This window comes from Chelonia mydas, chromosome 5 (assembly GCF_015237465.2).
Source record: "Chelonia mydas isolate rCheMyd1 chromosome 5, rCheMyd1.pri.v2, whole genome shotgun sequence".
Taxonomy (NCBI): Eukaryota; Metazoa; Chordata; order Testudines; family Cheloniidae; genus Chelonia; species Chelonia mydas.
In genome coordinates this window covers 127,543,604-127,560,911 of record NC_051245.2, presented here as the reverse complement: position 1 = coordinate 127,560,911, position 17,308 = coordinate 127,543,604, and the positions used below count along the sequence as shown (strand labels likewise).

Sequence of the window (17,308 nt, the reverse complement as noted above, 5' to 3'; positions counted from 1 at the left end):
TAAGAGGCTCCAGAGGTGATTCTTGCAGTTAGTCTGGTAAGACTAACCTATAGTAAAGAACAGAATTATCAGACACATAGATTATCATGATTTCTTGGGGAGGAGTCAACACAGCTTTTATAAAGGGAAATTATGCCTCCCTAATCTATTGGAATTCTTTGAGGGGGTCAACAAACATGTGGACATGGGTGATCTTGTAAAAAGACAGGAAACAAAGGGTAGGAATAAATAGTCAATTTTCAGAAGGGAGAGGTAAATAGCAGGGTCCCCCAGGAATCTATACTGGGACCAGCGCTATTCAACATATTCATAAATGATCTGGAAAAGGGGGTAAACAGTGAGGTGGAAAAGTTTGCAGAGGATAAAAATTATTCAGGATGGTTAAGTCCAAAGCAGATTGCCAAGAGTTACAAAGAGAGTTCACAAAACTGGGTGACTGGGCAGCAAAATGGCTGATGAAATTCAAAGTTGATAAATGCAAAGTAATGCACATTGGAAAACATAATTCCAACTATACTATGCTTCAAATGATTCATTCCCTTTGAAGCATCTAGCATTGGCCAGTGTCGGAAGACAGGATATTGGGTTAAATGGATCACTGATCTGGCCCATTATGGCCATTCTTATGATACCCAGTATAATTCTTGCTTCACTTCCAGCCAGCAATTGCAACAAATCCGTTTAGAAAGATCTTGGTCAAGATCCAGTACTGGTATCTCCTGATGAAATTGTTCTTAATATTATTTAACAGCTACATGATATCACGTCCAGAGAAGCTGATCATCAGTACAGGTACCATATTCTATGTAGGGGGAACACATTTGAACTCCTTTATGACTTGGGGAGAGGAAGGGAAATGTGACCCAAGGGGGAGACGTTGAGTATAAACTGTCTCATGCTATGGACTGTCAAGCTCGCCCCTCCATTTCCAGAAGATGATTTTTCAGAAACATGGTGTGTGTATAACTGCTAAGAAGACAGAACTTGGGCTGTGTGAGCAGCCCAGCAGAGACGGGAGCTCAGTCCCAAGGCATTGGTGCTTGAAAGACTTGGTTAGCACTGCAGCCTCAGGGTTTCTCTACACAGGAAGTTATACAGATAAAATTACACCAGTATAGTCACATCACTGTACTTTATTCTGGTAAAACTTCCCATGTGGACATTCTTATTTTGGTGCAAGAGTGCCCTTTTCTGATTTAGCTTATGTTGCTTTGAAAGAGTTAAGTTAAACTGAAAAAAGGCACTCATACTGGAATAAGAGTGTCCACACAGGGCATTATGCTGGTATAACTATAGAGTTTCAAATTCACACCCTACCTTATACTAGTATAACTTCCCACGTATTCCCTTGACCAGTACTGTTTCTCTTGATCATTCCTATCCTAAAATCATTATTAAATGGTGGTTGGGACTGCAAGATAATTAAGCCTAAGGCACCATAGTCTGATGAAAGTATTATTGAAGTGGGGTAGGACGTAGGACCTGGACCTGTCCATAAAGAAAGACCTGAGGTTTTTTTTATATATTCATATATATGAAGTCTATTGTGTGAATTCTAACTTTACTTTAGTTGTGATTCTCTGAGAGTCCTGGTTTGGTACCATTGGAAAAGATGTTCTGTAAAAATTTAAACAGACTTTGGCACAGGTGTTTGGGAAAAACTATAATAAGTGCAAATTGTAGACTCATAGAAATGTAGGGGTAGAAGGACTTCAGAGGGTCATCTTATCCGTTCCCCCTGCACTGAGGCAGGATCAAGTATGTCTAGACCATCCCTGACAGGTGTTTGTCTAACCTGTTCTTAAAAACCTCCAATGACAGCGATTCCACAACCTCCTTTGGAAGCTTATTCCAGTGCTTACCTATACTTATTATTAGAAAGTTTTTCCTAATATTTCACCTAAATCTCTGTCAGTGCAGAGATTGCAATTCTTGTCCTATCTTCTTGCAACTTCTTGTCCTATCTTCAGTGAACATGGAGAACAATTGATCACCATTTTCTTTACAGCAGCCCTTAACATTTTTGAAGATTTTTATCAAGTCCCGTTAGTCTTCTTTTTTCAAGACTAAACACGCCCAGTTTTTTTAACCTTTCCTCAGAGGTCTGATTTTCTAAATCTTTTATTGTGTTCGTTGCTTTCCTCCTGAGTGTCTCCAATTTGTCTACAACTTTCTTGAGATGTGCTGTTCAGAACTGGTTACACTCCTCCAGCTGAGGTTTCACCAGTGCCGAGTAGAGCTGGGGAACTGTTACAACCATAGTTACAGAAGCAATGGTCTCTGTTCAGGTTGAGGCATATTTTAGGACTACTTAGGGCTTGTCTTCACTAAGGGGAGATCGGCATTGCTGCAATTGATGCAGCAGAGGTTGATGTAGCGGGTCTAGTGAAGACCCACTAAATCAATGGCTGAGTGCTCTCCAGTTGACCCTGGTAGTCCAGCTCTCCCAAGAAGAGTAAGAGAAGTCGACCAGAGTGTGTCTCCCATCAACGCAGCACAGTGAAGACACCACGGTAAGTTGACCTAAGCTACGTCGACTCCAGCTACATTATTCACTTAGTTGGAATAGCATAATTTAGGTTGATTTACCCCGGTAGTGAAGACAAGCCCTTAGAAACTGTCATTTCACTTACTTCATGTATGCTTTGTTCCGTTTGGTTTTTCACTGTGGAAGGCCAGTATATAGGAACATTGAAAGGAATCGACCCTTCGTTCTTGGTAAGTTTTCCCTATTCTTATAGTCCTTAAAAATATCATCACTCATCCACTTATTGGGATAGCAGAATGCATTGGCTTGTCTTTCTTCACTGCTGCACAGAAACTGAAATAGTTAGCTCCCACAAATGTAATGGAGGCTAGCATGTAAATTCCCCACACTGATAGAAGAACAGACCTTCATGGTCCACATTGAGATTTGGTGAAAAGATGTTTTTTGAGACTATCAGTAGTAGACTGGTGGAATTTTTGGCAGAATAATGGGTATGCTTTCCTCTAAGTGTAATGATACCATTACTGGTATACAATAATCTCCATGACTTTGGTGTTCTTTCTTTCTATTTAGTATGTATTTAGGGCTAATTAACAACTTCCTTGCTGGCATTTTTCAAACATTAAGGGCCAAATTCTGAAATGATTTATTGTATAAGGAGGTATAAGTTACATGGCGGTAAATGGATATGAGTCTCAGGGAGTCCTAAAATGGTGGTGTATGTACTGAGGGGGGTGGAGAGAGAGGTAGAAGATTATATAAATTATACAAGTTTAGATTCGTCTCAGATTTTGTCTCCAAGAGTCCACATTTACCATCAAGGAAAAATATTTTTAAAACTTTAATTGTGATGGAACACAGCTCCAGCATGATATTTTGTAAATATGTCACTCCTTTCCCAAAGCCAGCTTCATTTTCTCTGGGTGGTTTCATAATGTTCACAGCTGTGGGTCAGAGCCCTTCTTGATTGCCGCATGAGTGATTTAACAGCTGGTTGCAGCCAATTTTGTTTTGTTTACCTCTTCAGCTGTAGTTTAGCCAACGTTATCTCTAAAAGACAGATCACTCTGATCTTTGCCATATGAAGTTAACAAAAAAAAACAAATGGTATGTTAAGGGTTAGAACAAGAAGTAATCTGAAAATGACCTCTTCCTTCAAGGCTTAGCCCAAAGGCTTCCAAACTGCTCTGAGGAGCACTTGCTGTTTGAGGAAAGTGGCTGGGTGTGCTGTGCTAGATCTCCATGTTTCCAGCAGATGAAAATGGAACATGTAGGAAGGGTAGATACAATGAAGAGCAAGAGTAGGAGGCATGATTACCTCCTCCCCCATCCTCCCATTAACACTACTTAACATTCTTTTGGGTAAGTAACTGCTATAGGGTGGATTTCTCAAAAACTCCCATTGACTTCAATGGTAGCAACATTAGGCTAACATATATAGCATATGAAAATCCCACCTGTAGTTGCCATAGGTAGGGGATGGTCCAAAAGACTGCATCTGTTAAGTTGTGGTCTATACTATAAAAAAAGTCTGAGAACCCCTGGCTCACCCTAGCACTCCAGACTATGGATGCATACTTGATGTAGATAGGCTATATTTGGAACACGTCAAATCAAGCAGTCTCTCCTATCAAGGATCCCCAGGTAATATATCTGGCAGATTAAAAAAAAAATCTTGTTTAATTTTAACACTTTAGGCAGCAGCCAATCATTTAAATCTTTTGCTGGTATTATAATGGCATTAGTTCAAACCCCTACAACAAGCTGTGTATATATGGTCAAATTCAACTTCTTTTTCCCATTTCGCTTTTTTTGGTATATACTCCAAGCAATAAATTATATATAGTTTCAAGAGGGGTGTGTGTGTGTGTATATATGTGCATACATATATATATATTATATATATGTTCTTTTTATGTTTTAGACCTGGAATGGCCAGTCAACAAGCAGAAGTTCAGAGTTTGAAACTAGATAATGATTCGGTTATAGAAGGAATAAGTGACCAGGTACTGGTGGCTGTAGCGCTCAGTTTCACTTTCATTGCTGCTCTGGTGTATATGCTTTTAAGGTGAGAAAATGTTGATAGGAATTGATCGATACATGCATTCCAACATTATTGTGAAGTTTTAACTTTTTTGGTTAAATTGAGTATTTGCATTATGGTGCAAAGTAATTATGGTTCCATGATGTTGAAATAAATTGTTGATATCTCAGTCTAGATATCTTATTTAATTGCAGATTGCTTGACACAATTTGATGTTCATTCCATAACCATAGTGAAATGACAAGTTTTCCAGGGATGATGCCAAACTCTTTTCCTGATCTTCAGCTGGTCAAACTGAATAGGGTCCAACATTCCCTGAGAATGGAAATTGCTAAATTCATGGACTGCATAGCTAATAACACAATCACTTGTTACTTATAGAGATGTTAATAGTGACTCCGTAGTTAAGGTTGTAGTTACACTTCTGTTATAAATCCTAGTTTTAGTTCCCTTAAACTTTTGAATGGACTGACTGATTTGTTTGCAAATATGTTTCAAATACTATAGGATAGGAGGAGATTTTTTTTGAGAAAAGGTATCTATAAATTTAGCATTAAAGAATTTTATGTGCCAGGTAATCAAAATGTATCTGGATTTTCAAAATTGCTCTATTCAAAGTAATGAAGTTATTATTGATTCTTCAGCAAATTAATTGTCTGCACTTCAGATTGCATGCCATTATGCAGGTTTCTAGACATTTGAACATAGATGTTTCACAGCCAGGGAAATGTAGGAGAAAAATTTTAAATAAACTTCATCATGCACTGGATTTCCATCACTGAATTCTGCATGAAAAGATGTGCATGCTGGCAAGGGAAGCTGTCTGAGGGGCAGAGCTGGAGGTAGGGACAGCTATGGAGCATGTTAGTGGAACCTGGAGGAACTAAGGGATTAGACTAGATGGTGGGGCTTAGAAGCAGTTCTGCAGTTCAGAAGTAGCACATGGGGTAGAACAAGCACTGTACAGTTTTCTGTATCAAGGGAATCCTAGAAGAGGGGTGCACTTTAACTGTGTGTCCCTCCTGCAAAGGTTAGTTTTTGCTCCTCAGACCCCTGAAAGACTCCCTCTTGTCTTCATCCTATGTCTCCTCAGTCTCCTTTTTCTCAGTCCCTCTGGCCTCTTCTGTGACTTGGCCCATTTAAGTTTTTAGTTTTATAAATTAAATGTATAAACATATAAATAGGGCTTCTGTTTTGGAGAATTTTTAATTTCATTTTTCAGGGTTTACTTTTTAGTAATTTTTGAGTTTTATGTAGATGTCCAAAATTGGGGGGGTTTCTGGGATTTGTCTTTATGTATACTGTAATGAGTAATGTATATTACAGTATATACATTACTCATTGCAGTAGTATATACTGTAATTAGTTATCTTTTTGTAATATTCCTTAGTGCGCTTTCACATAGTACTGTTTCAAACAGCACTACATTAAAGCACACTAGGGAACATTTAGTGTGCACTAGCAGCGTCTACATGGACAAATTCACGTGTGGCTTGTAAGTGCGATTTAAAAGTCTCACCCCCATAGTTCTCATTACTGCTTCATTGGGGATAAGCCCTTAGAGACAAGTAACTGTTTCCTGTATTTACTGGATAAAAACCATTTTTATTTATTTATTTGTGTGTGTTTACTGGGTGTTTTTTCAGTGTTTATTGGTTAAAACCTAAAATCAGAAGTCCTACATATAAACAAATATTTAAATGTTTAACATCTAAAAGGTTTATCTTTAATAAATTAAACATTTTGATAAGTTTAATTTGGGAATGTTTTTAACTTTAAAAATGAAGGTAATAGAAGTATGAAGGAGGAAAGAAGAAGGGAAGCATAAAGAGGCATGCATAGAATAAGGGATTTTGATGAGCAATATTGGAGCAGGCAGAGTTTGCTTGGAGTTGGCGTTTCAGGGATACATGGCTACGATGGAGGTTGCTGATGGCCTGGGTAAGGGAGCTAGTCAGTTTGATACCTTGTACAATGCAATGGGCTGCATACAGAACACGCACACTGGATCCGCCTTCGTGTCCTAATGGTTATTTGCTGGAGAAGCAAACTGGATTGAAACACAGAGCAGTTCAGTGCTGCTGTGCTTAAGGTTGTCTTTAAGCCAGCATACCTCTTTAAAGGGTTAATCATAGAACTGGAAGGGACCTCAAGAGGTCACTAGATGAGTCCCCTGGACTCGTGGCAAGACTAAGTATTATCTATACCATCCCTGACAGCTGTTTGTCTAACCTGCTTTTAAAAATCCCCAATGATGGAGATTCCACAACCTCCTTAGGCAATTTATTCCCGTGCTTAACCACCCTGACAGTCGGGAAGTTTTTCATAATGTCCAACCTGAACCTCCCTTGGTGCAGCCATTGCTTCTTGTCCTATCCTCAGAGGTTAAATCAGAAAAACAATTTTTCTCCCTCCTCCTTGTAACAACCTTTCATGTACTTGAAAACTGTTGCATTTCCTTAGTTTATGAGAAGGTCATGCAAGACCGTATCAAAAGCTTTACTAAAGTCAAGATATACCCAGTCTACCGCTTCTCCCCTATCCACAAGGCTTGTTACCCTGTCAAAGAAAGCTATCAGGTTGATTTGACACGATTTGTTTTTCACAAATCCATGCTGACTGTTACTTATTTTATTATTTTCTAAATGTTTGCAAATTAATGGCTTCATTATTTGCTCCGTTATCTTTCTGGGTACAGAAGTTAAGCGAACTGGTCTGTAATTCCCCGGGTTGTCCTTATTTCCCTTTTTATAGATAGGCACTGTATTTGCCCTTTTCCAGTTTTCTGGAATCGCTCCCGTCTTCCATGATTTCCAAAGATAATCGTTAATGGCTCAGCTATCTCCTCAGTCAGCTCCTTGAGTATTCTAGGATGCATTTCATTAAGCAGCGTCCTTCGCTGATTCAGCTCCTGAGTTTGAAGGATAGTAGGCACCCTGACTCCCTTACCCAAACTCCACAATTGTCCCCACCTAAATCAGTAAACCTCTTGGGTACCTCTCTCCTTATCCACCAAACACTGGAGGGGAGGAGGAGCATGAGACTCATATTCTTCCATGTGTGTCTCAACACCATGCCCCTCCATGTTGCCATACCCTGCATCTGTTCCCCTCCGCCCAGTCTCTTTCCCATCCATACCTCTGTCTCATACAGTTTTAGACATTTTATTTTAAAATATTTTAAACTGGGTACGAGCAGGTGGCAAGAATAGCGTGGGAAAGAGGAAACTGGGAATCTTGGAGTAGGGTTCATAACTGTTAAAGAGGGGTGCCAGGGAAGGACAGCAGACAGTAGGAAGCAGTACAGGATGGGGAGCAACAGTGTGTTTGAGTGGGGCCTTGAGGGCAGAAGTGGAATGTGAAGGAGAGGGTCTATTGAACTTAAGGGATGTGGTGATTTTCCCCTTTTTTATTAAAGAAAAACAAATGACAGTTCAGAATCAATGCGTGAATTCAAAGTCTGAGCTGTTGAAGAAGAAGCTATTAACAGTAAAAGATAAAAAAAAATTAAAATCTTCCAAGAGTTCTATTTAATTCAATCATTATAATGACACTTTTGTTAAGTCAGTTTGCCTTTATAAGTAGCTAAATCTTGACAAATTAGTCAGCTTGCTGCCATCCTCTCTAAAAGCTGAGAGTTAGTTGTCACAATAGACAGAGCTGAGATGGTGAAATTTTTAGTTCATCTAACAAGTTAAAAGGAACCACACAATCTAGAATATTATATCAGAAACTACCTAATTGTCCCTCCTGGCTTATCTAACCTGCTTTTCAGTATCTTTGTTATCTAGTCATTGCATATCAGTAGTCTAGTCTATCGTACACTCTTCACTCTTATAGATACATCAGTGTTTCCAAAAGAGGTGAAACCTACAAGGAGACCAACTTTTTAACAGGGGAGATTAAAGTGTTACCATATAGGTAAATTAGATTCCATATGAGCAGTGTCTCATTTTCACTGGAGGAAAGTGCACATTGAATGAAGCAGGAGCTCTTGCCTCATTTAGATCCACAGTTTATTTTGTGAGTCATGACATTTGGTAGTGGCTATTGCATCATTCCAGATTATGGGATTTTTTTTTAAACAAATAAAATAAAGTTAAAGCTGTTGTGTGGTTAAGCACTCAAAATTCAAGAAATTTCAGAGTAAAGATTGCACATCTAATCTTCACTCTGCTTCCTTGTATGCATACATTAGAGCAGGCTTTAATTACATAGTCACATATAATTTCTTGTCTATTCCAATGTAATAGACATAGTTTTTCCTGTCCTCTTATAAGACATGCTACGAGCAAAGCAGGGCTCCTCAGGAGCTCTTGATATATTTTCTGTGGACATTGCACAGTGAATGTCCTAATACACAGCATCTTGTGTATGAGGGACAGTAGTCTATATATGTATATCTAATGTTGTAAAACAATACATTATTGTATATTGTCAAACATGCAAGTACTCTGCAAACAATTTGCATTTATTTCTGAAAGAATACATAAACTTTTAAATACTAAAAACTACACTAATAAGATGCTAAAATTGCAAAGTCAGGTATGCAAAACTGCCAAAGTTCATAGACCCATTGAGGAAATAGCCACTTTAAAGAAATATAAATAAAAATTAGAGTTCCAGATGAGTATTTCCTGGAAAAAAATTGGGTGTATAATTATGTTGTAAACAAGTCGTAGATTCCAAGCCCAGAAGGGACCATTGTGATCCTCTAGTCTGATCTCCTGTGTAACACAGGCCATAGAACTTTCTCAAAATAATTCCTACAGCATATATTTAGGAAAAACAGCCAATATTGATTTAAAAATGGTCAGTGATGGAGAATCCACCACAACCCTTAATAAACTGATCCAGTGGTTGTTTACCCTCGCTGTTAAAAATGTATGCCTTATTTACAGTCTGAATTTGTCTAGCTTCAACTTCCAGCCATTGGTTCTCTGCTAGATTGAAGAGCCCATTATTAAATATTTGTTCCCCGTGTAGATATTTATAGATTGTAATCATGTCACCCTCAACCTTTTCTTAACTAGGCCAAGGTCTTTGCGTCTGTCATGATAAGGCAGGTTCTCTAATCCTTCCATCATTCTCTTGGTCTTCTGTGAATCTTCTCCAATTTATCAACATCCTTCTTGAATTGTTGGCATTAGAACTTTTCACAGTATTGCAGCAGTCACACCAGTAACAAATATAGAGGTAAAGTAATCTCTACTCCCACTCAAGGTTGCCCTGTTTATATGTCCCACAACATGTTAGGTCTTTTGTCAAGAGTCACACTGGGAGCTCCTACTCAGCTGATTATCCACAACTCCCAAATCTTTTTCAAAGTCACTGCTTCCCAAGATAGAGTCCCCTGTCCTGTAAGTATGGCCTACATTCTTTGTTCATAGATGTATACATTTACATTTAGCTATAATAAAATGCATATTGTTTGCTTCAAACCAGTTTACCAGGTGATCCAAATTGCTTTGAATCAGTGACCTGTCCTCTTCATTATTTATCATTCCCCCAATTTTTGTGTTATGTGCAAACTTTATCAGTGATGATTTTATGTTTCCTTTCAGGTCATTGATAAAAAATGTTAAATAGCGTAAGGCTAAGAACCAATCTCTGTGGGACATCACTGTAAACAAACCTGCTCAATAACTATTCCCCATTTACTTAACAAAATGTTAAGTCATCCACCAACACCTTTTCAGAAAATATTACATGTTTAATTCCGCAAAATTAACTTTGCTACTGGTGAATCCTAAATTTTTGCATTTGACTCCGCTTTTAACTATATAACCTTAATTACTGGCAAAAAAGAAATTGCATTTGGTTAAGTCACTATGTAAATGGTCTTAAGGTCTTTTTTGAGTATTTTGCTCTGTCTGATTGGGACATTTACAGTCTCCCACATACGAACTGTCCCAGCAGAAGTCATAGTACTTCTGGGGGCATTCTGCGCCAAAAAATTAAAAATCTGCGCACAATGTTTTAAAATTCTGAAATTTTTTTTGTCAAAATAACACTACATAATCATGCCAGATGCAATTATTTTGATAATTTATTTCAATTATCAGCAAGTGTGTCTGTAACAATATGGACACACATAAAAATTCCCCCAGGAGTAGAGTTAAAGAAACCCCTATGACACCCCAGTTCCTGTTTCTCTGTCTCCACCCCACCCGAGCCCAGCTGCGGGACCCCCCCATTTCCAAGACACCTGCTCGCTTCCCACCAGAGCCCAGGGATCCAGAGGGAGAAACAGCCTGATGCTCAGTCCCAAGCTTGCATGGAGTTTCATGTGCCTCCCTCTCCTTCCCTCAAGGTATGCTGGGAACTGCAGCTTCCAGGAACCCTCTAGCTCCCTCTCCTTCCCCCCCCCAGCAGTGTCTTCTATGTGCAAGCTGGGCTCTGCCAAGTCCAGTGGCCCCTAGTGGCAGCTAGCAGCTAACCCCATTTCTGTGGGGGAAAGGTAATTCTGTAGACACAGTGTTAAATTCTGCAAGATTGTGCAGTGGCGCAGAATTCCCCAGGAATATCATAGGACAGTAGTCCTGTCCCTTCCAGCCCATTGTGCAGGGAGAACAGCAGTTCAGCCAGGCACCTTGGCAGTGTGATTGTGCACTAAGGTGTCAGAGATGGAGTAGCTCTTTCTTAGGGTATGTCTATTCGCGTCTAGTCTAGACACGATAAATTGATCCCCAAGCACTCTCCCATTGACTCTTGTACTCCATGAGAGGCTCAGGCAGAGTTGACGGGGGAGCAGCAGCAGTCGACTCACTGCAGTGAAGACACCGCGGTGAGTAGATCTAAGTACGTCGACTTCAGCTACGTAACTTAGATCGATTTCCCGCCCCCGCTTAATGTAGACCAGGGCTTAGGCTCAGCTAAAAATCTTAGCAGATTCCCATGTAGCATGCTCACTAGCAATATTTCAATTGCTTAGATTTTATTTTGCTTTAATTTTTAATCTTTTTCCAAAACCAAGCAAAGGCACTACTAAAATGGGAAAAGTGTGTTGTTTTTCAACATGGCCAAACTTTAAAAACAAGAAAAACCACACACAACTGAGAGAATTGTGCGACACAAGAACAAGTGGATATAAACTGGCCATCAGGAAGTTTAGACTTGAAATTAGACGAAGGTTTCTAACCATCAGAGGAGTGAAGTTCTGGAACAGCCTTCCAAGGGAAACAGTGGGGGCAAAAGACCTATCTGGCTTCAAGATTAAACTCAATAAGTTTATGAAGGAGAAGGTATGATGGGATAACATGATTTTGGCAATTAATTGATCTTTAACTATTCATGGTAAATAGGCCGAGTGACCTGTGATGGGATGTTAGATGGGGTGGGATCTGAGTTATTACAGAAAATTCTTTCCTGGGTATCTGGCTGGTGAATCTTGGTCACATGCTCAGGGTTCAGCTGATCGCCATATTTGTGGTCGGGAAGGAATTTTCCTCCAGGGCAGATTGGAAGAGGCCCTGGGGTTTTTTCGCCTTCCTCTGCAGCATGGGGCACTGGTCACTTGCTGGAGGATTCTCTACACCTTAAAGTCTTTAAACCATGATTTGAGGACTTCAATAGCTCAGACATAGGTGAGAGGTTTCTTGCAGGAGTGGGTGGGTGAGATTCTGTGGGCTGCATTGTGCAGGAGGTCAGACTAGATGATCATAATGGTCCCTTCTGACCATAATCTCTATGAATCTATTCATTTTGCTCAAACTTCCAAAAAAAAATAATTCACCTGTTAGTAAACACCAAACATGGCGGTTTCATCCCCAAAGGTAAATGTTTTAGAAAATACGGAGCAAATGAAAACGGACTTATAATAGAACTTCTTTGCAACTTCAACAATACTCAATATAATACTGAAAATTCTGTTATCTCTTGTACAAGATTTTTAGCTGAGCTTAATGACACCACATTGATAAAGAAAGATTTCCATGAGGCCTGCTCAAGTCTGGGAAAAAGTGATGAATGTTTATCTCCACCCATCTCTCATCAGTCCTCAGTGCAGCCCTTCCTTCTGATTCTCCTTTTAAGTAATCTGTATTTTTATCATGTCTAACCTCTACTCTTGTTGCCTCTGGGTCATCAATGGTTTCTTTTATGTTTTTAATGCTGGGAGTAAGTTATATGAGATCAGTGTTCAAAAACAAATGAAAAGCCTGCCATTTCTTCTCTTGAGTGTTATTTCATAATCCTTCAGATAGCAAATAAAATAGATTTTAAAAAAAGAGGATACTTCAACTCTACAATAATAAATGAGTATATATGCGTGCAGCGAAGGGAAAAATCATTAAGGCATAATTACGTTTCCAGCAACAAAGGAGTTACCAATGGAAAGAAAAAATTTTATAACTCTTATTTCTGAGTTAACTAATATGTATTTACAAGTAACTTGATTTTTTACACAATAATGATTTTGTTTTCATTTATTAAAACTGATAATTTTCAGCCAAAGCTGTTCTTGATGATTGGTCATAAGAAGGGTGTTTTCCTTTGACGAACGGTCACAGTGCCACATGGCTTACAATATCCGTGAAACCTTCTGCAATACATTGATCATGCAGATTTCAGAGTAGCAGCCGTGTTACTCTGTATTCGCAAAAGGAAAAGGAGTACTTGTGGCACCTTCGAGACTAACAAATTTATTTGAGCATAAGCTTTCGTGAGCTGTACTCACGAAAGCTTATGCTCAAATAAATTTGTTAGTCTCTAAGGTGCCACAAGTACGCCTTTTCTTTTTATTGATCATGCAGTTTCCTTAATTACGCTAGAATTTTCTTAAAAATCCATTACACTGAGAGTGAATGTTTTGTTTTGTTTTCCCCTCAGTTTCAGGTTTTATTTTTTAAATCAGTTTGTTTTTAAAACTTTGTTTTTCTGTGTTCTGACAGTCATTGTTCTTTCACTTTTTCCCCCTCTCACAGAAATGAGCATCAGAACATTCATCCAGACAACCAAGAACTAGTGAGGGCACTTCGGCAGCAGCTTCAAACAGAACAGGTACCATGCCAGATGTTGGAAATGGCCATCCATGTAATAATATGTGGTATAGATCTGTTGTTCCTTTACTGCTAAAGTTTAAAAAAAATTCTGAAACACATCATTCTAGAAAAAGAAAATGTGTTCATGTCCATTGTATAAACTCCATTTGCTGCAGATAGACTTATCAAAACTAGCTTCAGTTATTGGTGAAGTGACAAATTTCTTGTATGGATATCATGATAACCCCTTAAAATTTTAGGTCATATTTAAATGTGAAAGGGCCTGTGAGATCTATCCCCCCTGTTTCTCAAACTGGAATCCATAATCTCTTTCAGAAGAGCCTTAAAGAAGCACAGGACAGTTCCAAGTTTCCCCACACGGGGATGTAAGTTAGATTACAGTGCATGCTCCCTGCACAGTACCATAGAGCCTGGCAGTAGGGGGTCAGGAAGTCAAATCTGGAGTCCAGTTTGCAGCTATGGAGCAGGGACCAGAAGCATTTAGACTAACAAGCTAAGCTTCCTAGAAAATAGCACAGCAGCCAAGGCCCACTGAACTGGGGTGATGAGCCACTCAGGCCAGCTAAAGGCATTGGCCCGTTCCCTGGCACATATGGGGAGATTCTAGGCTGGGGTGCCTGTGACAAAACCATGGAAGGAATCCAAGGATTAGCCAAGCAATCATCAACATGCTGGAACTGTTAAAGTTCAAAGTTAACTATCCAGCATCTGAGCTTGTCATCAAGAGGTACATAGGCTGCTTCTACAATAGGGCCTGGGGCCAACATTTATTATTGTAGCTAATGCCTCTCGCCTAGTATAGACAGGCTTTTGTGAGTAGTGAATTGGAAGCAAGTTTTTTGAGTGTCACTCACACTTTAGTGCACCTGAACTAAAGGTTTCTGGTTGTTAAATATAGGATCACACGGTTCTATTTTCATTGTCCTTAATTAGATTGAAGTGTATGCTATATAGAACAGATGGAAGAAAATAATGTGCTTGTTGCACAAATACCTGCTTACTGAATTAATTTTTCAATTTAAATATTATTCTGTTCCTGCTCTTATTTAGTTTTAAATTTGAGTCATCTGTGTCTGACTTCTAGCAAGTGGAGAATATATTCTGGGTTTTTTAAAACTCAAGTGATATTCTAAATTGAAGTTAATTCCTGAATAATTTAAGGAATTATTTTTTTGTCCCAACAGGATGCATCTGCTGGTGATAGACATCGTTTCTATACTGACATGTCCTGTCCAGTCTGTTTACAGCAGGCTACATTTCCCATCGAAACAAACTGTGGACATCTTTTCTGTGGTAAGTAAAAATGATCAGCAGAGAAAATTAACAATTCTGACATTTAAACTATCATTATCACCATTCGGTTAGAGAGTTAAGATCCCATTGAGATGATCAGGGCAGGTCACACCTCTCTGAGGACAGAACCTCTCCTCATTTCAAAGCCCCTGACCTGGAGGTGCTGCCCCTGCAGTTCCCATTGGCCACAGTTCCCAGCCAGTGGGAGCTGCAGTGCCGGCACTCAGGGCAGGGGAGAGTGTGGAGCCCCCGTGGCTGCCCCTACCCCTAGGAGCTGGAGGAACATGTTGCAGCTTCCCGGGAGCTGGGTAGGGAGCCTGCCAACCGGATTTTTAACGGGGTTGACCAAAGCTACCAGGGGCCCTTTTTAACCGGGTGTTCCGGTCAAAAACTGGACTTATGGCAATCCTATGTGAAATTTTTCACAGCCCTGAGCAACGTATCTAGGTCAACCTAAGTTTTAAGTGTAGACCAGCCCTTAGTCCACAGCAACCTGGGGAGTTAATTTACCCCTCATTAGTGTCTCACATACTGTCCTTCTGGCCACTACTGCCATGCCCTAACAGTTCCCTAGTCTAGTGCACATTGATCTACCCCTGTTTCAAAGCAGGGTAGATCAGAAACGCTAGGGAATTGTTAGTGCGCGGCTGCGGAAGCCAGACAGATACTTAGTGTGCAGCATGCTAGTACTGGGTAGATTTACATTTCAGCTTGCTGCGAACTTAGTGTCCATGTAGACAAGCACTAAGGCTTGGTTTTGAGTAGGAGAAGTAGTCGAGTTTAAGTACCCAGAACTTTAGTCAAGTTTAAGTACATTGTTCCAGCTGTGCTCTTATCAGAGCCATGTAGGGCTTGTCTACACCTAAAACTTAGGTCGATCTAGCTACCTTGCTCATGGCTGTGAAAAATGTCATGGTCTTTGCAATGTAGTGAGGTCGGCCTAACCCCCATGGTAGATGCAACGTGGCTGTCAACCTAGCTACCGCCTCTCAAAGAGATGGATGTATTACAGTGACAGCCCCTGCCGTTGCTGTAGTGTCCATGCTACAGCAGCAGAGCTGTAGTGCTTGTAGACATACCCATAGAGAGGGTCTCCTGCCATGAGGGTGACCAGATGTCCTGATTTTTGGGTCTTTTTCTTATATAGGCTCCTATTACCTCCCACCCCGTCCCGATTTTTCACATTTGCTGTCTGGTCACCCTACCTGCCATCCTCCTGTGTACCTTGAGGCCTTTGTGTATATATACATATATAGCACAGACATATTACACTTTTCCTCCTTAGCACGTTGCAAACTTGTCTGATTTGTCCGGGGTCTTGTTCTTCTGGAGAGGCAGAAGGAAAGAGGCAGTGGGGAAGGGTAACCCAAGTGAATATATTCATATGTAGTGCTCCAAAAGTTAATGAAAATTACTCTCCCAGTGACTTATTTCTGAAGGATATTTGGAAACCGAGGTTCTTGGATAACAGTGTAGTGCATGAAGTTGTCTTGTTGACCTTAGTTTATTGGACACTTTACCTGCGGGAAGGGACTCTCTATCCTTTTCTCCACAGGCCTCCCCTTCACCGTATTTCATAGAATTATAGACGATTAGGGTTGGAAGGGACCTCAGGAGGTCATCTAGTCCAAACCCCTGCTCAAAGCAGGAACCAACACCAAATCTTCCCAGCCAGGACTTTGTCAAGCCAGATCTTAAAAACCTCTAAGGATGGAGACTCCACCACCGCCCTAGGTAACCCATTCCAGTGCTTCACCACCCTCCTAGTGAAATAGTTTTTTCCTAAAAGCCAGCCTAGACCTTCCCCACTGCAACTTGAAACCATTGCTCCTTATTCTGTCATCTGCTACCACTGAGATCAGCCTAGCTCCATCCTCTTTGGAACCCTCCTTCAGGTAGTTGAAGGCTTCTGTCAAATCCCCCCTCACTCTTCTCTTCCACAGACTAAACAATCCGAGTTCCCTCAGCCTCTCCTCATAAGTCATGTGTTACAGACCCCTCATCAGTTTTGTTGCCCTCCGCTGGTCACTTTCCAATTTTTCCACATCCTTCTTGTAATGTGGGGCCCAAAACTGGACACAGTACTCCAGATAAAGCCTCACCAATGTCGAATAGAGGGGAACGATCACGTCCCTCAATCTGCTGGCAGTGCCCCTACTTATACAGCCCAAAATGCCATTAGCCTTCTTGGCAACAAGGGCACACTGTTGACTCATATCCAGCTTCTCATCCACTGTAACCCCTAGGTCCTTTTCTGCAGAACTGCTGCCGAGCCATTTGGTCCCTAGTCTGTAGCAATGCATGGGATTCTTCCATCCTAAGTGCAGGACTCTGCACTTGTCTTTGTTGAACCTCATCAGATTTCTTTTGGCCCAATCCTCTAATTTGTCTAGGTCCCTCTGTATCCTATCTCTACCCTCCAGTGTATCTACCACTCCTCCCAGTTTAGCATCATCTGCAAACTTGCTGAGGGTGCAGTCCA

The 17,308-nt window shown here is 40.3% G+C and overlaps 1 protein-coding gene across 8 annotated transcripts in view; it reads left to right on the top strand.

Moving 5' to 3' along the window:
* RNF170 (ring finger protein 170) overlaps window positions 1-17,308 on the top strand; it is a 43,707-nt gene that overhangs the window by 10,611 nt on the left and 15,788 nt on the right. Inside the window, exons 3-6 of one of the 8 annotated variants that reach the window (XM_043546667.1) lie at window positions 752-792; window positions 4,413-4,556; window positions 13,456-13,531; window positions 14,718-14,826. In XM_043546667.1, the coding sequence (XP_043402602.1) occupies window positions 4,420-4,556; window positions 13,456-13,531; window positions 14,718-14,826 (322 nt within the window). In that variant the 5' untranslated portion in view covers window positions 752-792; window positions 4,413-4,419. Of the gene's footprint in view, window positions 1-659; window positions 793-2,697; window positions 2,719-2,742; window positions 3,851-4,412; window positions 4,557-6,336; window positions 6,474-9,787; window positions 9,892-13,455; window positions 13,532-14,717; window positions 14,827-17,308 lie in introns of those variants that run through there. The other 7 variants (XM_037902291.2, XM_037902294.2, XM_037902293.2 and 4 more) reach the window with 7 other exon arrangements.